This window comes from Rhododendron vialii, chromosome 4a (assembly GCF_030253575.1).
Source record: "Rhododendron vialii isolate Sample 1 chromosome 4a, ASM3025357v1".
In the NCBI taxonomy this organism is placed as follows: domain Eukaryota; kingdom Viridiplantae; phylum Streptophyta; class Magnoliopsida; order Ericales; family Ericaceae; genus Rhododendron; species Rhododendron vialii.
Window position 1 is genome coordinate 780,155 of NC_080560.1, and position 27,214 is coordinate 807,368.

The 27,214-nt window shown below is 38.9% G+C and overlaps 4 protein-coding genes and 1 non-coding gene across 6 annotated transcripts; 2 read left to right on the plus strand and 3 right to left on the minus strand.

The window, feature by feature from the left end:
• Positions 1-739: 739 nt before the first annotated feature.
• On the minus strand, positions 740-2,257 carry LOC131322572 (uncharacterized). Its single transcript, XM_058353932.1, has one exon. The coding sequence runs from the start codon at positions 2,255-2,257 to the stop codon at positions 740-742; it is 1,518 nt and encodes a 505-aa protein (XP_058209915.1).
• A 4,917-nt stretch (positions 2,258-7,174) lies between these two features.
• LOC131321878 (high mobility group B protein 10) lies at positions 7,175-13,779 on the minus strand. The gene is made up of 6 exons (XM_058352862.1): positions 13,385-13,779; positions 10,599-10,677; positions 9,422-9,584; positions 9,249-9,329; positions 8,575-8,936; positions 7,175-7,465 (listed from the first exon to the last, which is right to left on the minus strand). Exons 1-6 carry the CDS (start codon positions 13,585-13,587, stop codon positions 7,376-7,378), a joined length of 978 nt encoding a protein of 325 aa, XP_058208845.1. The 5' UTR covers positions 13,588-13,779; the 3' UTR covers positions 7,175-7,375.
• Positions 13,780-19,441: 5,662 nt separating this feature from the next.
• LOC131321879 (uncharacterized WD repeat-containing protein C2A9.03-like) lies at positions 19,442-24,633 on the plus strand. 2 transcript variants are annotated; one of them, XM_058352863.1, is made up of 10 exons: positions 19,442-19,678; positions 20,967-21,124; positions 21,293-21,460; positions 21,569-21,655; positions 22,269-22,403; positions 22,518-22,628; positions 23,012-23,103; positions 23,212-23,317; positions 23,658-23,744; positions 23,849-24,633. In XM_058352863.1, exons 2-10 carry the CDS (start codon positions 20,987-20,989, stop codon positions 24,260-24,262), a joined length of 1,338 nt encoding a protein of 445 aa, XP_058208846.1. In that variant the 5' UTR covers positions 19,442-19,678; positions 20,967-20,986; the 3' UTR covers positions 24,263-24,633. The 2 variants fall into 2 exon arrangements, with proteins under 2 accessions (XP_058208846.1, XP_058208847.1); XM_058352864.1 differs by having other exon boundaries at positions 19,468-19,678; positions 21,302-21,460.
• A 528-nt stretch (positions 24,634-25,161) lies between these two features.
• Positions 25,162-25,233, minus strand: TRNAW-CCA (transfer RNA tryptophan (anticodon CCA)). Its single transcript has one exon. It is a non-coding gene; the product is annotated as a tRNA-Trp (tRNA).
• Positions 25,234-25,568: 335 nt separating this feature from the next.
• LOC131321880 (photosystem I reaction center subunit V, chloroplastic) lies at positions 25,569-26,344 on the plus strand. Its single transcript, XM_058352866.1, has one exon. It carries the CDS (start codon positions 25,755-25,757, stop codon positions 26,190-26,192), a length of 438 nt encoding a protein of 145 aa, XP_058208849.1. The 5' UTR covers positions 25,569-25,754; the 3' UTR covers positions 26,193-26,344.
• Positions 26,345-27,214: the final 870 nt, after the last annotated feature.

Genomic DNA, 27,214 nt, shown 5'->3' on the forward strand with positions numbered 1-27,214 from the left:
AAGAAATGGGAACATTGAAGTGAGTATCTGTTGCGGTTTAAATTCTCATAAAATATTTTTAGAAAAATTGAAGTAAAAAGCATCAAAATGGAACTCCTAGAGTGTCATATTTTTCCGACCCTAAATCATATAACAAACTCATGAGGGAAAATTCTTAAAAGAAAAAACAAACTAGAAATGACATTAAACTAGAGAACAAAGCTCTCAACAGTCAGAAAACTCTCTAAGCCCACATTCATCAATACCAGAGCTCTCAACAGTCCTTGCTACTCACATTATAAGAAGAAAAAGAATTCTGCAAAAGGCCTCAGTTACAAAAAACCATATTGTATATGCAGCTTCTTTAGATCATCAAATCCTACCAAAGAAACAAACAAAAGACCTTTTGGAACTTCCCTTCACAGGGACCATCATGATTTCCATGAACAAAATATTATCACAAAAAGACAGTACCCTATTAGGGGGAAAACAAGAAAGAACCAAGATGGTTCATCTATGCAATTGTGTATCCACTACTCTTCACTGGATCGTTTGGCTTCCTTGTCTCAATGCACTTCAATCATGCAATTGTACCTCGATAGTCGCATTTTCGAGATTTTTGCATCATCAGACTAAGAAAGAATTTGAATGAAATATGAACATGCCTAAAATTTTCAGGAACTGACCTCTCAGTGAACTAAAGTTCCAAGTCCTACAAGCTGCAAGAGACTGGCGAAATTCAACTAAGCTAAGAACTGAGCTACTGAGAGTTATATGAGGAAGAAGCATGACCATAACCAGCTGCCGCATGATGTTCAGACTCAACCTCCTCCTCCATGGCAGGGACTTCATTGAGATCAAACCCTAGAATTTTCCGACCCGTATGACTTGCCTCACCAGGTGACCCGACTTGACTTGGCGGGGCCTCAAGTGGGCCACTCCAGTGGCACCTCTTGTGGCCCCCAAGAGCCTGGCCAGTGGGAAAATTCTTGTTACATATCTTGCATTGGTGGGTAGGACTCTCTGCCACCACCTTTAAACCACCACCTCCACCGCTACCGCCACCTTCTTCATTCTCCTTCAACTCATCGACTCCGGTTGCAGGAGGATGATTGGGAACATGGATATCATTATCCTCGTGATGAATGCTCCTGACTTTGTTGTGACTTGATCTGTGGCCACCCAATGCCTGGTGAGTTGGGAAACACTTATCACAAGTGCTGCATTTGTACACTGGGCTTGGCTTATCAACACCAGGACTGCCCAAATCTCTCAACTTCAGCTTCTTCCTCTTCTTCTTACTCTTCATCTGACCACTGCCCTTGTAATTCACAATCAGATTTCCACTGGGTATACTGTAATCTGAGTTTTGGCTCTCAGTTTCATCATCTTCTACAAATTTCTCACAATCTTGAATATCACCCAGCTCAATAGCCTTTCCTTTGCCCTTCTCCAGATTCTTGTTACCTTCAGGGGACCCACTTAATTCCTCAATTTTCAGTTTCTTCACAGGATGATCATAACCCACATTGTATCCACCCAATGACTCCTCAATTCCTCTCTTCTTCGATTCAAACACCTCCATTTCGGTTAAATTCCCGTTTCCACCCTCGTGATCATCAACCCTGTTTTCACGAGTCGGACTTAAACCCGAATCGAAAGGATCGCCGTGAGCTAGCTTCATGAGATATTGTACGGCCTCGTGTAACCGCTCCTCCTCCGCGGGCGGATCATCAGCGATTAGGGCTTTCCGGCCGCGCTTGGCGGTGGAAGACCAACCCCTCAAAGACTCAGCCAAGTCAATCTGGTCGGAAACAGAGGACGCCGGAGAGCTGTTCTTGGCCACCGCCGGGGCTGGAGCCGGAGGTGGTTGCGGTGGTTGGATACCCCTCCATTCTCTCTCTGGATGACACCTCATGTGGCCGAATAACGACTTCATTGACGGGAAGTTCTTCCCGCAGAGGGAACAGATTGCTCTGTTTCCAGCATGGGCACTATCGTCATTGTGCTTCATCTGTTGCTCCTCTTTGTTGGCTTGGACGTGAACTCTCATGTGACCCCCCAATGCTTTGCCGGAGCTAAACCCTTTGTTGCACACGTGACACACCCGTGGCTCGTCGTTCTTCTGCGGCCCAATCTGTGGCCCAATTCCCAAATCCCCTTGTTCTTGATCTTGTTCTTGTTGTTTGATTTTGTGAAACTTGAGCTTTACCCTGAGTTTCTGATTGGGTTTCTTGAATGGTGGGAGGTGGGTTTGTTCTTGATCATTATCGTCCATTGTAGAAGAAAGGATCGAAAACGAAGAACGACCTCAGCTCATGAAGATGTGTGTATGTGGGGGGTTTTGTGCGTATGTGAAAAGAGCTAATGATCTTGCGAGTAGTAAGCTAAAAAAGACTGATGAGAGAGAAAAAAGACTAAGGGAGTGGGGAGAGAAACATTCGGATCAAGATTGAGGCGGTTCCGTAGCTCAAAAGGAACCAAGCAGGAGAAGGAAACTAGGGAAATATAGAAAGAGAATATGAACGAAAATTCACAAAACCCAGCTCGGAAAATCAGCTATACTCCAAAAACCCAAAAGCGTCATGCGACCAATCAGAATATGAGAGTGTTTAAAATCAACACAGATCGTCAAATCAAGAAAAGAAGCTGGAAAAAGAAGAGAGAGAAATTGTGAGAAGAAGAAGAAGAAGATCAAAGGAAGCTCAAGGGGTGGGGAGGGTCTTTGTTTCTTAACTGCTAGTGTGTGGAAATTGACTGTCACGTTCTTCGACCCTTTGCCTCTTATTCCGGTTTCTCAGAGACTCTCTCTCTCTCTCCCCCTCTCTCTCTCTCCCCCTCAAACTCCCAAAAATAAGCTACGACTTCACACTTTTGAATTGAATACAATGGCCACCAAAACGGAAGGATATGCCAGTGCTAGTAAGGAAGGACTTTGAAAAAGATTTCCTCTATGTGGAAAAAGGAAAGGATTTTCCTCTTCCTTTTCTAACTTTTCTTTTGATAACCAATTAAAAAATCAAAAATTCTAGGAACACAACATTTGGTCACAATTCCGAACACAAACTATACATCTGGAATCGTTCGATTCATGTGAACCTTTCGATGATGTGTGAGGGTTCACATGTATCGAACGGCTCTAGATGTTGCTGTATTTTAAAGTTGCGTTTTTATGCTACTAAAAAGTACTTAGTGATTTTTTACTTGAGAATTAGGGTAAGGAGAGTGGACGACCTTTATGGATAGCCCTCGTCACCTACCCGAAAATCTCTCTGTGTAATTAGTCCTGTAATTAGCCATTAGATTTCCATATGCATTTCCAAAATAAAAGATTGTTCCACAATTTCACACAGTTTTATTTGATCAACGAATTTTTTCATAAAATTATAATTATTATCAAGGAAACCCATAAAAATTGTCAAGTCTTCAACTTGGAAATTAGTGCTTATCTTATCTCTATCTACAAGGCGTAACTATTTTTCTACACGGTAATATTCTCTTTTGGGTCCATTTTATTAAGGCGTGTATTGTCATTATACATATGTTACTTTTTTTTTTATGATTACGCCTTAATCAATGATCGTGATTTGCTCTGAAATTTGTTCATTAAGATCCATTATACTAGTTTTAAGTTATATATGGCATTGTGGTTTGTTTTCAGATTCATTCCGTTAAGGCATGAGTTGTCATTATACATGTGGTAATTGACGTAGATTGTTAATCCACGGTCACGATCCGCCCTGGAATTTGTTTATTAGAAACCATTATACCAGCTCAGTTATGGCGTTGTGCATTAATTATATTCGATAACACCGCAATTAATTGCCTCTTAATATCGTAGTTACTGTACTTCCTTCCACACGGTTTTGAACTTGGTTTTGCTCAACTCGTTTACATTCTCACCGTGAAACCGTGATGCATGTGAATTAGAAGGAAATTAGAAAATGAGAGGATATTTAAGTGAGGGGAACATGGTTCCACCCTGCGCAGCACTGTCACTATTGTTGAACAGTGGGATCAAATACCTACATAATATTTCACTTTTTAGGAAATAAAATAATTTTAGTCCCTTTTTTTGGGATATTTTATAGAAATCTCTGGGTCAAAAATAGTTTGATTTCAATGTAAAAAGAGGTAAAGAAAATCTCTGCCACTTCTTAAATACATCATCTAGATGTATCCTACTGTTATATCTCCAAAGTTACGATAATACTAATTGGTTTCAAACTTTAAACCAACTCTCGAAAATAAGGGAAGGCATTGCATGATTTAATTCTTTATAGGGGGGGGCACACGTTTTTTTTTTTTTTTTTTTTCATTATTCGAATCAAGTACTTGCTTATTCATGAAGTTGAGCTTGGAAAATTGATGAACATAATTCCAAATATTTTCAAGTTTTGCTTGTTTGTACAATGAACTGATTCCAAACAAGTTTTTAACGAACCGAACGCGAGTCGAATCAATTAAGATTGAGTAGTATTAATTTGGCAAACACAACTCAAGCTGGAGACGAATTCTCTCAAATGAGTAGAGAGTAAATTACAAACTACTCTTGAGACGAAAGAGGCAGAACCAGCAAACATATTTGTAGCCAAGAAATGGACCTAAATAAGGGTGGCCACGATTAACCACCGCCTCAAGTTTCGGGAAATTTCCATTTCTACTATTTTCTTGAATATTTGAAATTCTTTTGGTTCACCGGCCACTCCCAGTATCTTTTGAAAACTACCTAAAATCATTGAGGAAAGCTAGGTAGGATGTTACATTTTTTTTTTTTTTGGGTGTATGTTATGCGTAATTTTAGTGCATATATTTTACATTTGTTTTCGGTTATAATTAAGTTGGGAAACAAGTGCACCTTGAAAGGCTATGATAGTTTTGGACGACAATACGCATATCTTTTGTGCCTGTTACAAGTGTTTTTGGTGTATGGTACGCATATTTTTTGACTTACTATATTTTATCTTGCGAACAATGGTGTACCGCACACCCCAAATTAATTAGTTACGCATTTTTTTCCAATGTGATTTACCTATTTTTTTGGGTAACCAAAATTCTTTTCACAATTTTTTTTAAAGATGTATATCATGCATTCATCGTCCCTATGAATCGGCATGTGGAATTAGCGGTATCCATTGAGTATCTCCAAATATTCATGTCTATCTGGTGTTTTTTTTTTTTTAGTAATACAGGGTGTCCCGCATCATTCACGTCCATTTGTTTATGTAACATGGCTCAAGATTTCAGCATAATTTGGTATTTTAAACGATGGTGCGACAGTAAATACATCTAAAGGCAAATGAAAACAAAGCAATCCCTAACCGTGTTACTAACATTTAACACCGCACAAAAGGGATCAAACCCAAGTTAATAGGAATTGGGGAGGGTGCTACGCAGTGGTGTGCACAACACGGTGCACCGTGCTGCGCACTTTTTAAGCCGTCGGATCACGTATCTGACGGCTTGGATCTCATTTCGACAATGAACAGCTCTCGATCGTTGGTTACCGAGATGAGATCCGAGCTATTAGATACATGATCCGACGGCTCGGAGGTACGTAACACGGTGCTAGGCACCTCACTGCAACCAACCCGAATTAAGTCCAGTTAATAGAACGATATTTCCATCTTTCTTTCTTTCTTTCCACGCCCTCAACAAAATACGATGATGTAATTGCAGGCGTAATTGCAGGAGTATATCCTTTGACCAATTTATTGTCTTTTGCTTTGAGAAATGGCATTTCGATTTATGAAATTTCAATCTTTATATTCCACGTACATGCAGGAGTCCGATTTTGTTCACATTACCCTCCCTCTTATAGGTTGAAACAGTGTAAGTCTCACCCATGCAATAAACTTTGTGATAAGCACGACATCACCTTGTGGTAAGATCTATACCATTTCAACCGATAGAAACTAGGAAGGAGGGTGATCCAAACTGAACTCTACATGCGGATCCTTAATTTTATTTTTATTTTTTTGAGGCGCATGTCTTGATAAGCATGACATAAATTTGCAAATAAAATGATTTATTTTGTGCAGGATTTTCAAAGACATGCATGCATGCACCCTCGTTATTGCTGCTTCTTCGATCTCACTTTATTTTCCCCTCAATTTCAATTGAACATGTAATTAGCTATTACTACTATGTTGAGATGCGTTCCTTTCTTTCTTGAAAATCCATATTTTATGTGAGAGAGAGAGAGAGAGAGAGAGAGAGAGAGAGAGAATTTGCTCTGGCCTTTTAAAATTGTAAATTAAATTCGATATACTACTCTGGGCCCAGATTAAGGGAGATTAAAAGGTGCCTAATATCAGGATCAATTCCTCTCCATACCTCCGAGCCAATGCCGATATTATGAATTGTTCATCCCGTAGAATCCACAGTTATTTACGTCTGTGGAAAAAATCAAATTCATTGGACATTTATATAAATTTATAAACAAACTGTATTTTTGTTTCACAAAATGGAAAGCTACGTGACTATAAAGTTAAATTGTCCAATGTTTGCAACAAAATGTGATTTGTTTACACATTTATAAGTGTGATGATTATGATTTTTTTTCCTACGCGTAGCAAACTGCGAGTTTTCCAAGGTGAACAGTTCCGACTCTTAGTGTCAATCGGCTTAGGGGTGAGAGCCAGTATGCTGGGGTATGGAGAGAAATTGATCTCCACATACTTTTTATATTCGGTAAAACAAGAATTGTATCGAAAACGAGGGTATACTAGAAAGATGATCACTAGCAAAAATAAATTCATCGACTGAAGGCGGGGGTGATAGTGGAGTACTGGTGGTTGTTGGGCGGAAGGAAGTTGAAGGAGGTGACCGGAGGCGATTGCTGGCAGCCGAAGGTGTGTTATGAGAGGCTGGAAAGAATAAAAAAATTGTTTTGGTATAAAAACAAAACCTCTTTTTCTGTTTTCAACGAATATTAATGAAAAATATTACTAGTATTTAAGTCTTAAAAACACCTGAGAACATGGTTTTTGCTTCAGTTTTTAGAAGAGTCGGGTGAATCGGCATACCTTATTTTTTCCTTTTTACTAGAAAACGCAACTTACATTGATAAAATCATATGCAAAATTGCCTGGCCCATAGGCATAAGAAACAACAGATACAACAAAGGACCCCGTAGGTCCGAACAAAATACAAGAAAACAGAAAGAAAATATGCAAAAACACCATTTGTCAGATAGGAAAGTTAACCTATATTTTACATGAATTTCCCCGTTAAAAACTCCCATAAAGGGACTAATTTGTCTGTTGGAACTCCAAAGTAACAGAGAAATAAGACTGAAAACAACAACACAACACAGTACAAGCAAGGAACGAGAGGAGAAGGTTGATGATGTTCAGAGAAATATGTGGCCAAAATTAACCTAAAGACGTCTAAACTATTGAGCATTTGAATTGTTGGAAGATCTGTACTCCAACATTTCGCTCCTGTATCTCTCCTTGTCTCTCATCCCTTGGTCCTGATAAACCTACAATGCAACACCAGATATCACAAAAAGTTGCCGAAAAATAGTGAGAATTACCGTGCTGTGTGTCGGTTGTTAAGCATCAGCTTCCTAGATATTTGTGAAGAAACACTTAACAGGAAATGGACTAGTAGCCCCGTAAAATCATAGAGATACTGAGTGAGTTCAAATTAAGAAGCAAGTACTATCTGGTAATAAAGCTGTTGAAGCAATCAGCTGAACTCTCTACGCATGAGAGTTTCGATGGGAGGGGAGATGGTTCTTAATCAATTTGACAAAACTAGATGCAAACACTATAGGGAATAGCTGTAGAATTAATTAGGAAAAAAATAGATCAAACAAAGCGAAATAAAACCCACCCAAAATGCAAACCTGTCTAGGACAGGTTTTGATAAGGGAAAAGAAAATATGTTGGCTTTTCCTGAAAATATATCCACTGAGAACCAAAAAGGGGGATGAAAAGGGTAATTTTGGATACACAACCGAAACATGTTTCCGTTTCAAGTTATAAGAAATCTCAGAATGCCCAAACAAGAAACTTTGCACATTCAAAGTTTTGACAAGGAAAAGAAAACATCACAAAAAACATATACTCCTACACAACCAAAAGAAAAGGACACTTTGGAAAAAGGGTCGGGTCCGGTGTTGTTTTTGAACTCTTGCAAGAGTTAGTTCTCTTCTTCTTCTTGATGTTATTTTCTGCACTCTATTATTGCTACTGTTCACTGCACCAGAACGGACCCAAAACAGCCCCATAAATCCTTCTGTTTTCTTCTCAAAACCCTACTTTCCCTATACTCTTTTTCCACTCTTCTAGCCACAAAAATCCAGTAAATCCAACCCCCGAAGCCTGCTTTTTGCTACTGCCAGAATATCCATTCTGGGCACACTACTTGAAGGAGAGTTATCCCCTACTCATCCTACACCACCGTCTCTCATAGCACGTGGCCCACCTTGTGAGGGAGGACTGTAAATGCAACAATAAAGACTGCAGATTTACCAATCTCCCTTCTACTACGAATTTTACGGGATTCAGTAGGCCAATGACATCAGAAAATTTCACTCACAAAATTAGGGCTGTAGAATATAATGATGAAATGTGTATATGGTACCTGTTTTTCAGCATCTGTGAGCCTGTTCCATAAATCTCCAATTTTCTTGGTGATCTCTTTTTCTTGCCCATGGTACAAAGGTTTGAGCCTGTTGTAATTCTCCGCAAAGAAAAAGTTGTAACCACTCCTATTTGATTTGGGCCTGGAGGGATCCTTAAATGTCAGCTGGTAACTCTTGGGGTTCTGATGAGGAGGCTCAGCTGAAGCATTAGAATTCTGAGACACATGTGGGGGCAAAGAAGTATGATAAAGGACACCTTTCAGCTTCTCGGAACCCAAATTGACAGTTATCAGATACCCATTGTCAAATTTTGCATCAATGGTTCCAGTGACAGAACTCCCAGGCTCCACAATGAAATTCACTGTATAAGAGACACACAAAAAAAAAAACTTGTTACAATTAAACATGATAAGCTTATCAAACCATTGCTGCCCCAGATGTTACAACTGAAGCAGAACATAAGAGGGTAATAAAGGGCTTATTTCTCATTATAGAGATAACAAATGAACACAATAGAAACGATGGCGGTAACAACAGCAGTTTCAGCAATCTTGTGTGATTTTAAATTGAAGTCAATGTAAAGGGAAATTCCGAAATTGAGATACCATGGTGAAAGTGAAACTACATGGTCAAATAATCGGTGAACTGAAGTGTTAGTCACATCAATGCTGACCTGCCAATTGATTCATAGTGGTGCCCTCCTCAAATAAATGTGAGGCTGGTGATCCATTCTCGGGACTCCTGCTTGCAGGATCTGTGGGATAGAATAAACAGAAATATCGCTATATGAGTCTGCAAGAAACTTAAAACAACATAAATAATATGTAAGGCTCAAATTTGGCATACCATCCAGTGGAATAGAAGGGATTTCTTTCCGGAAGAAATAAACCTGCTCAAAATGATAGAGCAACGATAGATAGTACTTCCGTACGACAAATGATGCACTTGTTATTGTTGACGGGAAATTTAAGGCTGCAATCACTTCCTTCCATTTACGATCTCTGATAACCTGCAATAAGTTCAAAGGAAAACATTGGCATTATAAATACTCAAAAACAGGGTGAAACAAGCACACATAGGAAAACTAAACGTATATACGGTCTTTGGTTGACCTGGCAGCATACAGACATGCCGTAAAGGAAGCTCCCAGGGTAACTACTCCTAAGCATATCTTGAGTGTGGACAGATTTAGAACTTACTGACTTGATGCTGATAAAGGGGTTTGTAGGTATATAAAATCACATGAAACAAATTGAGAATAGCCCCAGATGTATCTATGGAAAATATGAATGATGAAGCTAGAACTTTATATCCGGTCACGTTCCCCAGATCTTCAACTCAGCCGTCCTCCTTGTAAATATGACATAAAAGATACCGGAACTCTTCCCAATGCCGGAAAACCATCGAGAATCTCAAGTTCAAACAAAGAAATGTGTTTCCACTCCTCGTGGATAATTTGCACAAAATCAAAGGACATGCAACCAAATCAATATCCAAGATATAGAAGTTGAGGCGGCATAACATTTGATCTATAAAAACACACCCCAATAAACTTTAAAAAGAATCCAAGCAAAAGCTTTTGATGCAAAATCAAGTAGGTTTTCAAGATTCCCAAATAATAGGCACTCGTCTCACCACCAAATTTAGCAAACTCGTACATTTAGGACACAAGACCTGATATAAATGCTAAAGTTCCAAATTTCCCAATGTACCAAAGTGTTTAATGCTGATAGAGAAAATACCCTCATCTGTAATATCTGAGCTAATGAAAAATTTATCATAGAATCTCATAGAACTCTTAGTGGATCGAGATATTTTCTTCCACTGTTACAGGAAAGGGCACAGACACATGCCTGTACTGTACCATCCTCGGCTTGTAAGATTTCAGCTTTCTACAACCATAATCTTTAGGTGTAAATGAATCACGGACTGATATCAAACGTGTCATCAGTCATCACAACTAACCACCCAATAAGGATTCTTGGACTTGGAGTTAAATTACAGGAGTGATGATAACACGTACCTTTTCAATGCCACCTCGAGATGTGACTTCTAGAAACAGACGATGCAGATCTAGAGCCCTCCCTCCAATAGTAGGAACCCTGAGAGAACATAAACATGAGGAACTTAAATCATGACCTTCACTTAATCACTCCCTTCTTATATATATCCGGCTTACCCCTTCTTCTTGCAGGCATGGCGGAGAGGACATGTACAGGTTAGTATTATGCAGCACAACAGAAATTAATATTTAAGACCGTGACAAGAGCCAAAAAGAGCATGATAAGACCAATGCATATGGTCATTTGGCCATATTTATGCCCCTCCCCTGGACCACAAGGCAACAACTTCCCATAGGTCAACCCACTCTTATCCAATCACTTAAAGAGGAATTCTTTATAAGGAAAGTGGAAATGTCCCAGTTTTCTTAACATCCCAGTCTTCTCGTATGATAGGGACAACTGTTGATGCCATGAGCTATACTCCGTGCTGAGATCTCTCAAAGAACTTTCATGCTTATTGTTAGGACCATGGGTCATGGTCTCTTTGTGTTGGCAACTTGGCGAATTCCACAACAAAACACACATTTAATTGTATCCCTATTTATCGAGTTGTAATTTATTTATTTATTTATTTCTAGAGTGTCTGTTTAGGAAGTGGAAGGATATCAAACATTATGTAATTTAGTGTGGTAGAGACTGTTTAGGAAATTGGCTTGGAAGAAAATCCATATCAGGAAAAGGAAAGATTGTCAAGGCAATATGGGATGGTGAAATCACGTGTGTATGGCAAGATGGAAATGGAAGCAATCAAGTGAATTGTATCAAGGGAATCAAGGGGATCTCAAATCTATGGGATGCAAATAAGGGAACTGTATCAGTTGTGATTGCTCGAGAAAACTCCGAACAAGCCCTTGCCGTTGCTTGAGCAACTTGACAGCTCTATCTCTACCTATTTATATACGGTTTAGTCATTTTTTTAAGACGACCGAATATATGAGTGCAGCTCCTCTCTTGCTCCCAAACTGAGAAATACCTAAGGGAGATTTTATTTGTCTTTTGGAGTAAACATATGATTCGTTGATCATTAGACTTTCAGAATAACTCCAACAGCTCTTTTCAAACTCTGATTCTATTGAGTGATTTGTTCTTCCGGTGGATTCTGGAAGTATCTGGGAAGGCTTGAGCGATTCAAGGCAGCGGCGATCAAGCACTGGGTGCAGTGAACGAGTGATTCGGCAATCAACCTTAGTCAACCGAGAGCGATTCTAGGTCGTAAGTATAGGTTTGTTTGTAACCGTACAATGAGTTATAGTGCATGATTTCCTTCCCGTGGTTTTTTACCCGTTCAAGGGGTTTTCCATGTATATCCTTGTGTTCAATATTGTTCATCGTTTATCGCTATTAAATTCCTATTATTTTGCTTGTTTAAGTATTTAGATAGCAAAAAAGGGATTTTCACTTATCGCCAGAGGTCATTTAGGAATACAGAGGCCAAGCAGGCGGTCCCGTCTCACGTGGGTCAGAACTAGAACACGCCACGTTTTAATTGGAAGGAACGAACCATGGAGCCAGGTAATGGTCATACATTGGCTATTAATTTTGCACCTCTATAAGGGAATGTATTTTTCCAACATCACCTTATTGAGACAGTTCGGTAAACTGAGTCACCTGACTCCAACTACATCAGGGAAATGCCCTTCTCACGATATCTTACACAATTCCTAAGGAACAGCCGAACAGACATTTCTTGCTGTAGGGAAAGATAATAAATACAGTTATTTTACGATTCTCAGATGTTAATGGATAGCCTTTAACTGGTTGTGCCAAACAATAGAATGTAGAAGATCCAGAAATCACAGTACCACAAAGGGATGAATGTAGCATCCGAAATGCATCACGACGAACATAATTCGAATTGCAAACCACATTAACCTATTCCGTTGTGCTCCGCTCCTGTTGTTATCTTCTGTGGCATCTATGTACCGTGCAATGACCTTGTGAGTGAAATATATTGAGAATATAACACAATCTATTTTCCTGTGTCCAAGGGCTTAGTGCAGGGAAGCAACTGTAGCAAGTCATAGAGATGATTATACTCACTGGAAAAACTTACAACTAGCTTTTAGAAAAGGCAACTCTGATCTCAATATTGTATTTTGAAGATATTAGCAAGAAGATATTTTCTCCAGTAACAGCATTATGAGTCGAAAATTTATGCACATCTCTACAATAGAAACAAAGTTGGTATTAAAAACGTCGATACTAAGTGAGAGTCGAGAGATATCACCGCACCACTAATGACTTATACAATTTAGGAAATTTCTTTTTCAGCGTAAGGGATCATAACTAACATCAGTTCAAAGTCTCTAACTTTACCAAGGGTCTTTCTGAAATGAGAAAGACAAAACAATTCGTACCCTCTGTACACTTGTACTCGTACACATTCACATGTTTCTACACATTTTTCACCAATACGCTTTTTACAGATAAATCAAGATTAGACAAATCCTTTCATCAATCCCTCGGCCATTTCATTGTTTGGCGGAAATATATAATTTCTCTCTATTATGGTTGCAACAAAATCTTACACAGGTGCAAATTCAGACATTTCCACAGAGATGCACCTCACACTGGATCAATTACTCTAGTTACGCACGCGAAAAATGTGTTGGAACAATTTGGGAACAACCCATATCTACCTGAAATCATACCCAATAATTACACCCCGCAGATGATCAATCATCAAACAAGAACTTGAAAACCCAGAACAAATAAAAAAGAGCAAATAAAAAAACCCACAACTTACTTCAACCTGGTACCGAATGATTCGTGAAAACCCTTGAGCTTTTCGTTGAAAACGAATGGGTTTTGAGCGATTTCTTCATACTCAGCTTCAGCAGGAGGATAAGACTTCTTGTATTCGTGATTAGAGGAGTTGGGTTGCCCTTCTGTGCCCTCGCCCTGTAATGGATAGACTGTTGTCGGGTCGTTGGACGAAAGGGTCGACATTTTTACTCTAGAGGTAAATCAACAGATTATATATACTTTGATGGTATGATATACTTGTAGATCTATTTATGTAAATAACAGAAGCAGATAACCAATTAACAATACACGGATGAACCCTGTTTCACTCGGAAGGGGCATATAAATTAGAATCTGAAGCTAGATTTTGGGTATAAATCGCTGATAACGATGGAGTTTATTATTATAAGGAAAGATTTGTGATTTTGATTTTATACCATATATGGGTAGTGATTTATAATTCATGGCTGCCGTCAAAATTACCAGTGGGATAAGTTCCGAGAGGAGTTGTAGATGATGGATTGGACGGTCCGGATGGTCTAAAACCTTGTGTAAAATTGATATAGTTTGATTTGCAAACATAGTGACCTTAGGTTTTTGCCTGGATTATATTTCTGTTTTATCCCGAGAGGTGTTCTGGATTATATTTCCAAGAGGTGTTCTGTTGTATGATAGACAGAATCAAAGACACTAAAAATTATTTCGTGAATCTAATGATTTATGAAATTTAGTGTTGATAGGCTTGTCACGTACTCTCTCCGTTTTTTTTAAATGTCCCGGTCCAACTTATTAAGAAAACATCATCATTTACCTTCACTTTCTCTACTTACCCTCTACGGAGACATCGTCATTACACTTTTATTCACTAACTTTTTAAAATGAGATCTACTTTTAGGGACAAAATAGAAAATGTATTAATTTTTATCCACTAACTTTACAAAATAAATAATACTTATTAAGGGACAACTTAAAATAGAACGTTAAACTTTAAAAAGGAGACGAAAGAAGTATGTGCTGAGAAAGGAGCACGAGGCTCGCGCCCAAGTTTGAAGGGGAGGGTTTTCCATTAGATTGGCTACGTAGGTACCGTCATAGTTTTATGTTAAAATCCCTGGTAACTATTGTTTGATTTTTGAAATAAAATTTTTTTGCGTTACAAAAAAATGTAGATAAGCTTGTCTTTTGTTTTAAAAATTAAATTTTGCCTGAATTACTTTAAATCTTAATGTTTGTGTTACCTTTTTGGCCTCCGGAGCATTTTTTTTTTTTTTATCCGAATCACATTTCATTAAAGCCAAAAAAGGCTGATTATAGCTGTAACGCCCCGATTTCTCAAGAAATTTCGGAAGCATTAACCCTAAAATACATTGAATTTTACAAACTATTAGGCCCTTATTTATCCTTATACAAAAATTACAATTTCAAAATAATACAAAAATCTATGTACATTTATTTAACAAAAGCAACTCCAGAGCGCCTCTAGTTTTGACACGAAATTTCAAGCAATGTTGGCCCAGACTCCGTTTCAGGGGTCCCACCTGTATCAACTGCTCCACTGTGGAATCCTGCACACTCTGGCAAATTGAACGCCGAAGCAAACGATTTGCCAGGATACAAACGTATCCTGAGTGATAATTCACTAAGTAGAAATCCTAAAACCCAATACCACAATATGCAGATCAACAATATAATAATTCATAATACACCGAAGGTACAAAATAATAACACATCGTCTTTTTCTTTACTATCCATCATCTTACATGTAATCTAAGGATTCTCTCCGCGAGATCCTTTCCTCCCACATCCACTAACTACAATCGTCTCATGGGTCCACCCTTCCTCTTGCTTGTCCTGCACCAGGGTCCTAGGTGAGCCCATCTAAGTTATGTACCGAGTATGTTCTCACTTAAGACCATAACAGGAGGATCGAGTCATCCCATGACGTATCGTACATTAGGGTCGGACATCCACTACCCCACGCTAATTATAACCGTCTTATGGAACCCATTCTCTTCCTCAAAGAGAAACTTTCCATGACGTATCATACATTAACGTCTCACTAACTATAATCGTCTCATGGGACCCATTCTCTTCCTCGAAGAGAAACTTCCCATGACGTATCATACGTTAACGTCACAACACCGGGCCCCTCAGGTAACCCATTTCAACACAGGGCCCCATAGGTTACCCTTGCCATCACCATGGCTCAAATCACAATCCACACAATCACACTTCCAACACTTTATCAATTTCCATTTACTTAACATCGTCTACATGAGTCACTACTCGTAACCACCCAGGGAATCTATTTGTCCAATCTACAGCCACAACAAAATATTACACGGTTCAACATTTCAACTAAAAGTACTAACAACACATAACCATGCGATAAAATTAATCATGTCATAGAATTAATCATGCGAGTAATAAAATAATATTCAGTCAAACAATTAATTATTACACTTAAAATTAAGTCTATTTCTCTCGTTTAGAAATTTTATAAAACATTTCTACTATTTAAACATTTTCTTTAACTCTCATATTATTTATAAATTTTACAAACAAATTTTTTTTATTTAAAAAATACTTATTGCTAAATTTAGTATTTACTAACTATATTAAATATTAATATGAGATTTTTATAACAACAAAATTATGCGAAGCTATTCTAGTCAATATTTATTAGAGTTAAAGATTAACTAATATATAATCTAAAATATTTCTTGTTTACAATCTAAATAAATTTTTACTTATAAAATATTCTTGTTAATGTTTCATAAATATTTATTTACCCCAATAATTTATTAGACACGTAAACGTCCACTCAAATACAAATTAACAATGCAACATCAATAATAATTTCACAATCAAACACTTGTTAAACGATCATAAATTTTCACAGGGTATAACACTAATCATTCCAGCACAGCTGAACTGAATTTTAATATAAACAGAACTAAAAATAAATTAACAATTTAACAGCAGATCATCATCTTCAATAAACTTTAAATCTAAGTAACTCCATTAAAATGCAAATAAAGGTTTTGGGTTTTCGGAAAACTACCTCAAACGCGATTCTAAGTTCGGATAAGTGTTGTACGGTGTCCGTAGATCGCCATGGTGGTTTTGAAATCTCGGGCAGCGTCCGGCGGCATTCCAACAGGGCCCGCATCAGCGGTGTGCACACACCTACGGCCACAACTCTCTCTCTCTCTCTCTCTCTCTCTCTCTCTATTCTAGACTCAACAATAAAATTGGGAGTGAAATAATATACTGGTATTCAATTTTCGGATTATGTGGGTATGTATAATGAGAGAGAATAAAGTAGTGAGAATGTGAGATGATAAGTGTAGAAGTGGTGGAATGAGGAAGGAGAGTGATACTGATAATGATAAAAAGATAAGGGACAAGTGCCACATTTGGGGAGGGTGTTTCAATTCTAATGTATGGGGACGCATGTATGTACATGGTGAGAATGTATCTGGACGCTTTTATGTATAGGATGAGAGATAGAGAAGTGGAGAGTTAGTTTGAATAGAGTTCTACTTAGGGTTTAGATAGAAAAGATAAGAGATGAATATGAATCACTGATTCCCTGTATATCTAAAGTTTAAATACATATCTTATACAATAATACAAATAATATCAATTATACCCATAATAATATATTTTAATTATTCAATCTAATTAATTATTGAATTAGGAATTTAAAAATATAAATTTGTATTAAAAAAATTGGGTCAAAAATTCGGATCGTTACAACAGCGAATCCATCCGAAAACAAAAAATGGGCAAAACGAACAACAAGCCATCACAAATGAAAAGCTAAGAAAATAGGTGACAAAGGGGCACCGGCAAAACTAACCAAACACTAGGGGACAGGCCTTGGCACGTCTCACCGCCTCAAAGGGTCGGGTCACGAGGGGCCCTCAGCGAATCCCCTAGCTGCCCCGGCCTGGAGCACGCACCCAATCAGAGACACACAGACTGAACCGATGGAAACAGGAGTAAACAACAAACAAGGAAAAAACACAACCACCATGGAAACTACCATTGATGCATCCCGGCCAAACCCCGGCTGAGGAAAAACCACCCGCCGCCGAAAATGGAGGCACCGACTGGATCCTGAGCTGGAGCAGTGGAGAGAAACTCTCCGGCAAGTCCCCGCTGGCACGAGCAGGCTCCGAGCACGGAGAAACGAAGAAGAAATCCGCCTGGGCTAAAACTCCGAAACACCGGCCCACGACGCCGATGACTGTGAATCTTCCCTGTGTCGATGCTGCCCCAAGCTGAAAACTGGAACGACGAGCACCAGGGCCGGTCCCCCCGCCCTTATCCGAATACTCTGAAGTGAAACCCCGTAAGCATTATTCGCCCACCACCTCTACCCACCAGATCTGAGGAAGCCTCGGATTGGTAACAAAACCGAACTGGGGAAACCAGTCGGTGAGAGCCGGCAACGCCAGAGAAAAATAAAAACAAAAAAACCCCAACCCCCTCACCTCCACCACCGAAAACCCCCAAAACATCACCATCCCACAACCCACATCCCAGCGCCGCCACCAACACCCAGCAGATCTAGAAGGCCCGAAGAAGACCAAGCAAATGGAGGATCCCTGGCAGAAATCATGACCACCATGCTGGTCGCACCAGCACAAAACCCCCAAATCAAAGGGCGAAAAACAGTAGCACAAAGGAGAAGAGAATAGAGAAAGAGAGAGATGGAAGAGAGAAGGAGGAGAGAGAGGAGAGGGGAGGAGACCAGGGGAGGCGGAGCCTCCCCCAAACCCTAACCAGATGCGGCCGCTGTTTCTAGAGAGAGAGGGAGAAGATTTCTAGAGAGAGGGAGAGTAGAAAAGTTTTGCCTCCGAGGCATTTATTATCTCTATTATAAAACAGAAGGGTGTGAGGACAAGTTGTTAGAACGGCTTAGATTCATTTGATTTAAAGGCTGTAGTGCATCATCCCACTTTCCGGTTAAGTGCCCATGGTTTTCACTTAAATCACACAACTGTCATCCCCTTTCAACCGGGATGCGGGCTAACACTAGTTCAAACTAAATCAGAAGATCGGATAAAATTGGGAAAACAAATAAAAAAAACTCAGTACTTTTACATGGTCAAAATAAGCAAAAGGTGAGCTACGATTATTTTTCACATGATATTACGAGTGAGTTATGGGAGAGGAACAACTTGTTCAATTATCTTTTATCCATTTTCATTTCTTGATCAAATCTACTTTTGGCCTCAAATTTGGTCTTCTAACTAAGAACTACTAAAGAATATCTAGTTCGAAATCAAGGTTTAAGCTGCATAGGCCAGGCCACGGTGACCCACCACCTCCCCCTCTCCACTACTCTGCCACCAGAAATAGAGGGTGACATAATAACACAATTCACATTTTTATGTAGTCTTTATTTTATACTCACAGCCATACGATTTTTCCCCCCCCAATCCCTTTGAAGTTCTTTATATTTGACTGTGAAAAATAATAGATATAATTTAAATTCAAGTAAAAATATGAATTACGCCAAATACCATCTAAATGACTCCATTGACAACACTAGAAGTATATATTTACCATGGAATTTTATGAATATAAATTACAAGAGTGAAGCGGAGTTGTCTTTATATTATCCATCTACTGTATTTAATTTTAGCTTTGACTTTCTACAAAAAAAATGTCCCAACCGCATTACAAAATTCTAGAATAAAACAGATTATGATAAAAAAAATGCCAACTAGAAAAATATTTAAAAACTTAAAGTATTTTCTTGACATTACCTATCATTGTTAGCCGAAAGCCTAACAATCTAAAATAGTACTACCTCCATTTCAAACTGTTTGTTTCACAAGAAAAATAATTTAATTTTTTGAATTAAAATAAACATACTTTTGTTTATAATTTCGAACAAAAGTATTCAATTTTTCAATTAAAAAATTACACGATTTTTCGCAAGTTACAAGCAATCTGGTGGTACTGAAAATATCAGCAGGTATACACATTAATGAGGAAATACATTAATCAACAACCGAAATTCTAATTTTCACGTTAATAACCCGTAAAGTGTAGACCCATCCCTTTCGTTCACATTTCTGAGAACCACTGGATAGAGATAGATCTCTCTCTCTCTCTCTCTCTCTCTCTCTACCTCTCTCTCCTCGGTATACATCGGGATCTATTTTCCAGAAAATTTGTTGTCTTCATGGAAAAATTTATGATATGATTAATCTCTGATACAACTAATTCCAGATCGAACGAGTTCGATCACTGTTTCGATCCGCCTTATTGGAAGGTCAGAATATATATTTTTTATTAATCACGTAATTAGGGTTTATGTGTTTGATCTTTGTGCGACCTTTGCTATGCGAAAGCTGGACCCTTTTTGGGCACCTAGATTCATGCAAAGTATCCATCTTTATTACTGTTCATGCCATGGAAATGAATTTGTTTCTATTATATATATTTTTTTCAGGATTCACGCAAAGTATCCATCTTTAGACAATAATCCTGTTATTGCTGTGCACAATCTAGGTTTTTGTGTCTTTTGCACACGGTTGGAATCCTGCTTGATATATGTACCTCTCCATTGACATTTGTTTTGTATAGCTAGCTACAACATGTATGAAGAACGACTGATGTCTTTTAGAAATCGAAGTAGACTCGTGAGCTTAGTTACATAATCAGCGTGCATGAGCGGCAGCACAAGAGCGACTTTCGGAAACATACCAAACTACTAAAATTGGGGAGAGAGGATTGAGAGTGAGAGCAAAGGGTAATAATAAGGATTATGTGCTTGTGCGTTTTTGAGTCGTATCTTCAGCTATGGAATGGGAAACTGTAGTGTTTAGGCTTTGTTTGATGGACAAGGTGCTTGTTCGAGAAGATTTTGTGAAGTGCAGGGAGAACTGTAAATTTAAACTGGAAGTAGCAGTTGACAAGGAAGATTGTAAAGTAGAACTTCATAGCATACCTCTTACAGCTGGGTCGGATCGATGGCCCCAGAAACTGCCCATATAGCTGCAAAATTATGTTGCCGTCCGGGCTTCCCATAACCTAGGTTAGAAAGGTACTGGGTACTAATCAGATTATGTTTCCACATGCCTAAAGGAAAGTGCATTTCTTGTTGCAGCCCACTGATTTTTGGTATTGTGGTGAGTGGACTGCAGAGTGCTGGTAAAGTTTAGTCAACTATTTGAAGTTGATTGATTTATCTCCATTATCGTGCTGTGGCTGTATTCAGTGGAACTAAAACCAACTTGACAGTGCAGAAATTAGAGTGTATAGTAATTGTTTTTGGTAACTGATAGTTTTATTGAAAGAACTAACAAATAGAAGGAACAATGACGGCATTCCTTCCATTATTATAAAGGAAAAACAAGAAGAAAAAAAGCTACAAGCCAGGATGAAACAATAGCAGTAGACATAGGGGGTAATTTGCCAAGAGTGGCATAGGGCCAGGTTTATAGGGCTGATGTTCATGATTATTTGCCTATGATAGCTTGGTTGTTGGACTCTTGACTGAAGCTCTTCACATTGTTTTCTTAATTCTTGGTTTCTTGCTCGAATCTTTGTGGGTTTAGGTTCACTTGTTGTCAAGACCATGTCCCATCAACCAGCGGATGATGCTGAATACATGGATGATGAATATGGAATGGAGGATGTGGATGACGAAATGGACGAGGAGTTTGGTAGAGAGATGGTTGGCTCAGATTCTGATGTGGATGAATATGACTACTTGGTTTGTTTTATAAACTTGTTTAAGTTAGAATGGTAGCTTGTCTTGACAACTGCTAATTTGATTCTTCTTCTTGGTGGTGTGTTGTTTTATTTCGGAAGTTGTGTTTAGATGTTTTCAATCAAACTTACAATGTGTGAACTACTAATTATTGGGTACCTATCTACCTAGAATACTAAGATGGCAGATACTTCTGCTGCTCAAGCAAGGAGAGGCAAAGATATCCAAGGAATTCCTTGGGAGAGGCTTAGTATCACAAGGGAGAAGTATCGGCAAACTAGGCTAGAACAGTACAAGAACTATGAGAACATCCCTCAATCTGGTGAGGGTTCGGAGAAAGTAAGCTGTTTAAGTCTCCTTTTTCTCTCAATTGATAATACCTCACATTTGGTTGCAATGAGCCAATGATGGTCTAGAATCTTTAATTTTGTTGATATTTGTCAAAAGGAATGCAAAGTTACGCAGAAAGGGGGCATGTATTATGAGTTCAGACGCAATTCTAGATCTGTCAAGTCGACAATACTTCATTTCCAGGTTAGCTGTCAGTTACTCCTTGCCCATTTTTATTTTAGCCTATTGATTATATGCATTTTGTGCATTGATTGTGATTTTAGCTTCCTCCAGTTATACAAGTTTCTAATCGCTACCTTTAACTGATTCTTCTACAAGTAAATCCTGTATTTCTTCATCATGCTTGACACACAGGGTTTTGTATAATTTAATTTTTTTTGGCTGGCTATGTATAATTTAATGTGACATGTGTTGATAGAGTTTACAGTCATTTGCCTGAATTCTAATGTGTTTTCTGAAAGTAGAAGTCGGTTCATAGCTTTAGGAATTTTTCAAAATTTAGGTGCAAGCTGATGCCATTTGTTGAACTATTGAAATCACTGAGAACTTGGATGGGTTAAGGGGCAGCAACATTTGAGATTTTTAAGGAGCAAGCATCAATGGTAAGACTTCTTGAGCACCGTGGGTGTGGGATGCGAGGCTCAACAATATGATGGTTCTGGACAAATGTTCAATCGATTGCATACATACATCGGCATGCTCCACATTCATTTTTTTTTTACTGTTCCATGTAGAGCTGATTCTTTAATCTGGAGCGTGATTGGCAGATTGATGAATTTGTTTTTTGGCAATGCAGTTGAGAAACTTGGTATGGGCTACATCGAAGCACGATGTTTACCTCATGTCACATTTTCAAGTCGTGCATTGGTCATCTTTAACTTGCAACAAGTCTGAGGTTCTCAATGTATCGGGACATGTGGCACCATGTGAGGTCAGTTGTCATGACTGACTCCTCTCCGTGTGTGTGTACCAAAAAAGGAAGCTACCTTAAGTTTCTTGAATTGTGGTCTTTTGCAAAGCTAATCAATGTAATTCTCCAATACAGAAACATCCTGGAAGCCTGTTGGAAGGGTTTACGCAAACCCAAGTTAGTACGCTTGCTGTAAAAGATAGGTTGTTAGTTGCTGGAGGATTTCAGGGAGAACTTATTTGCAAGGTAAATTAGTTAACTTTCTTGAACTGATCTTTATTGGACGGGAAAGGGATCCGAGAATTACTCACCATTGGTGCGATAGTCGCATTTCCACTCTGGCTTCATTCTCTTGGTGTACTGGCAACAGAACTGGAAGGGTGAAAAGTAATTTCGTTAATTGGACTTGTCATCTAGCCTCTAGGTTTACGGAGTCTTGTCAACTTCCTACTTCTAACTCGCCTGACATGTACTATACTCTACCATATACGAAGACTAAGGAAACCTAATTGAGATCGTTGAGGGATTAGGTGTCTAGTCATTTTTATTTTTCTTCTGTTCTGTTTGTTGCATTTATTTCTCTCTAAATCTGATCATGCGGGCTATGAATTCTTCATATCTGGGTGCAGCATCTAGATAGGCCGGGAGTTTGCTTCTGCACCAGGACGACTTATGATGATAATGCAATTACGAACGCTGTTGAGATATACTCTACTCCTAGGTATTTGCTGCTTCTTTTTTTCTTGTACTGGTTGTGGTCTTGTGGGACCATTCACTTACTGATCGGCTGATCGCACACATTACTGAGTTTGTGTTTTGTACTTTCCAGTGGTGCAGCTCATTTCACAGCTTCAAATAATGACTGTGGAATCAGAGACTTTGATATGGAAAGATTTCAACTTTCTAAACATTTCAGGTTCCCTTGGCCTGTGAATGTAAGCGCCTTCTCTTTTGCTCAACATGCTTTCGTAACCATGGAAAAAAGTTCCTTACTTTTCATGTCTATTGGTGGTTCTGCTCATGATCAAAATGATATATGATTCTATCAAATACAAGTTTTATTTTGTTTCTGCAAGTAGTTTGGGAATGTTAAAGTTGAATGAAACAAAGAACCATTCCTTCTTTTTTGATATATGTTGGGGGTCGGGGTGCTTGCATTGGGTGGGGAAGGAGGGGGAAGTGAGTGCCTGTGCTCAGGCCTTTCTACACCACAGCACTGAGGAATGGCAACTTGGTTCTGCTTACTCATTGTTATCTGGTTTTTTCTTTTTGCAGCATACTTCCCTTAGTCCGGATGGTAAGCTTCTTGTAATTGTTGGAGATAACCCAGATGGTATATTGGTGGATGCTGCGACTGGAAAGGTAATTTATTTTTAGTGCTCCATCTGGTATAAACTTAGGGAGTGGAATTCACAGGAAGTGATGAAGTCTCAAAAGTTTATCAAATTTGAATTTTGATTTTGCAGACAGTCATGCCTTTGGTTGGTCACTTGGATTTCTCATTTGCCTCAGCATGGCACCCTAACGGCCTTACTTTTGCCACTGGGAACCAAGACAAGACCTGCCGAATTTGGGATGCCCGAAACCTATCCAAGTCAGTTGCTGCTTTGAAAGGTAATCTCGGAGCCATCCGGTCAATCCGTTTCACATCTGATGGCCGCTTCATGGCAATGGCAGAGCCCGCCGATTTTGTCCATGTATATGATGCTAAAAGTGGGTATGAGAAAGAGCAGGAGATAGATTTCTTTGGTGAGATTTCGGGCATGTCTTTTAGTCCTGATACGGAATCCCTCTTTATTGGAGTGTGGGACCGCACATACGGTAGCCTCCTGGAGTTTGGCCGCCGACAGAACTATTCATACCTTGATTCAATCATTTGAGCGTACAATTGTGTGCTCTACAAATAAGCGCTAGTATGACTCATTTCCTGGTGCTACTCAGAAACCTGCCGGACTGTGGGTTTTGGCGAAAATGGAATGTGTTGTGCAATTCTAGGATATTATTGTTCCTTTGATAGTTGTGTCTGTTTGAGTTATCATAAGTAGTAGGAGGAAAGTGTTGTACAGAAAAGGCTAGGAAGCATCAGACATGCAAACAGGTAAACTAGAACCGGGATTCTCATGGTACCAGAAAGACTCGCGATTTCATTTCACACTGAAATATGTATCTGGGAACATTAATTGTTTTGTGCGCTCTCTCAGAAAACTTGAAATTGGTATCCGCGGCTATGAATTCAGATTGCATTGATTTATTGGTATTTTGTTTGGATGCCGACTGATGGAGTTCTCGCTGTTTCTCTAATCTTTGTCATTCCTATTTTTCTGCTCCTTTATGCTGACAATATCTAGCTATGTACTTTGCATTAGCTTGTTACAATTCGTCCTTTATCTAAACTCGTTCGAACTTATCTTGCATTGTTTTCGAACTCATGAACTGCAAAAAAGACGGGAGAGAGAATATCATGGTGGCCAAATTTGATTAATTCTTGTATTATGAGATTTTCTTCTTCTATTTCGGTGGTTAATATTATGTCTCAGTTTTAACAAATAAATAAAGAAGACACGAGAAAATAATTTTCACTCCTCTTTTTTAAAATTTACACTCTCTCTTTTGTCTCCGTTGACATGAATATACAATGTTGTCATTGAATGTTCGAAAAAGTGTAATGAAAAAGGGCACATTGAATGTTCGAAAAAGTGTAATGAAAAAGGGCATCATGGGTATGTATGTGAGTGAATTGTTAAAAGGGGAGTGCAAAAATTACAAGGGAGATGGGAATTGAACCCGACGTGAATCGAACACGCAACCTTCTGATCTGGAGTCAGACGCGCTACCATTGCGCCACGGATCCTTGTTGACTCTAAGCTTGAGAAACTAATATTTATACACTAAAAATATGATCGTCTTATTACCATCCCAATTTGACTCCTCCTTTTGAGAGTAAAGCCCTCACACCAGCCAGGTTGTTTGGTAGCTTTACTCCCCACACAATTAATCAAGTTTGACTCTTGAGGTGAGATCATCAAAAAATAATTTCTCGAGAATCCGATAGTCTCAATGTGGATTGTCTCCTTTTGGACTGAAGTGGGAAGAAAGTTAGTTGAGGTGCGCCAAACTGGTCCAGACTCCCTAACCGAAAAAAGAAGAAAAAACCACACTCTCTGATCCAGAAAGGACCAATAACATGAGGCCAACTCAACTCCCAAAATCTTTCCCCTCTCATTTCCATCCTCACAATTCACAAACTGGTCCATCTCTTCCTAATCCTCATAAAACTCCTTCAATAACATCACCTCTTTATCTTCTCTACACAAAAAAATCCCATCTTTTCTCCACACAAAAATTCCCCAGAACAGAGCCCCATCCCATCCCATGGCCTCCACCTTATTCTCAACGCCCACAATCCATGGCTTCAAGCCCACCTACTCATCCCCTTTCCTCTCCAAATCCGCCGTCAAATTCGCCACACCCACCTCCAAAAAACGACCCAGTTTCGCCATCAAAGCAGAACTCAACCCGTCCCTGGTCATCAGCTTGAGCACTGGCCTCTCTCTGTTTCTTGGCCGGTTCGTTTTCTTCAGCTTCCAGAGAGAGAACGTGGCCAAACAGGGCTTGCCCGAGCAGAACGGGGTGACCCATTTCGAAGCAGGGGACACGCGTGCCAAGGAGTACGTGAGCCTCCTCAAATCGAATGATCCAGTTGGGTTCAACATCGTTGATGTATTGGCCTGGGGGTCTATTGGTCATATCGTTGCTTACTACATCCTTGCTACCTCCAGCAATGGCTACGATCCCAAGTTCTTTGGTTGAGGAATTTGAGTTTTGTGGTTGCGATGTATAGTTGGGGGGAAAGGCTCTCTCTGTTTTTCTGTTAATTGTAACTTAAATTGTGTCGCATTTGCTATAAACTCTTGTTTTCGTGTGGTTTGTTTTTTGAAGTGTTTGATGAATGGTTTTATTAAGGAGTGCAGTGTCTTTTGATTTGAAGAACTAAAAAATATTTCACATTTTTAAATTAAAAAATAATATAAATAAAAAATATTTGTTGCATCGTATAATGAGATCTTTCAAATAAAATCCATAATGCATATTTTTAAATTTCAATAAATTCATAATTTTTGAGCTTGAAATTGCCTTCTTAAAACATAAAAACCTTTTTTAAGTTCTGGAATGGAGCCTAATTACCACATAATGAGTCAATGACCAATCCAATTAGCTGAACTTATTTTAGTTTTATTTTTTAATAATCGTGTGCCGGTCTAAAAAAACACATTTCATTTTCGACAAATCTCGTAGAGACAAACTTCCAGCAATTCCAAAAAACCCATTCTTCTGGGAAGAATCAATACGTGACGTCGGGAGTATAAACCGTTACTTAAGCCAGTTTCACACTCGAAAGTGGGCAGAGCGAGAATTTAAATTAGGAAAACTCGCCATATAAGAGGAGTCCACTTGTATTTTTAGTTTCTTAGGTGAAGTTACCCTCTTATTTTTCGTCAAAAAAACTAAGTCGTGCCTACCCGTTGTGGTGGTGTCCGACGTCTGGTGCAGGCCCTTTGGACTCTCCTTTCGTAGTGCTGCGATCTGCGACAAGGCTCTTGAACCTGCGTCAGTTGGGCTGGCTCCCGCATCGAGAGTTTGGGTTTGTGTGTGTGTGTTTAAAGGTTCACTCTACCTCTCTCTAGTCAGCAATTGCCTAGGTGAGTTGGTAGGTGAAGTTACCCTCTTGCACTCCCTCAAAAAAAAAAAACTTGTATTTTTAGTCTTGTTAAAATATGAAGAAAAAAAGGGTTTTTTAGCCTTGCTCGGTTCCTTTTTTTTTAAAAAAAATT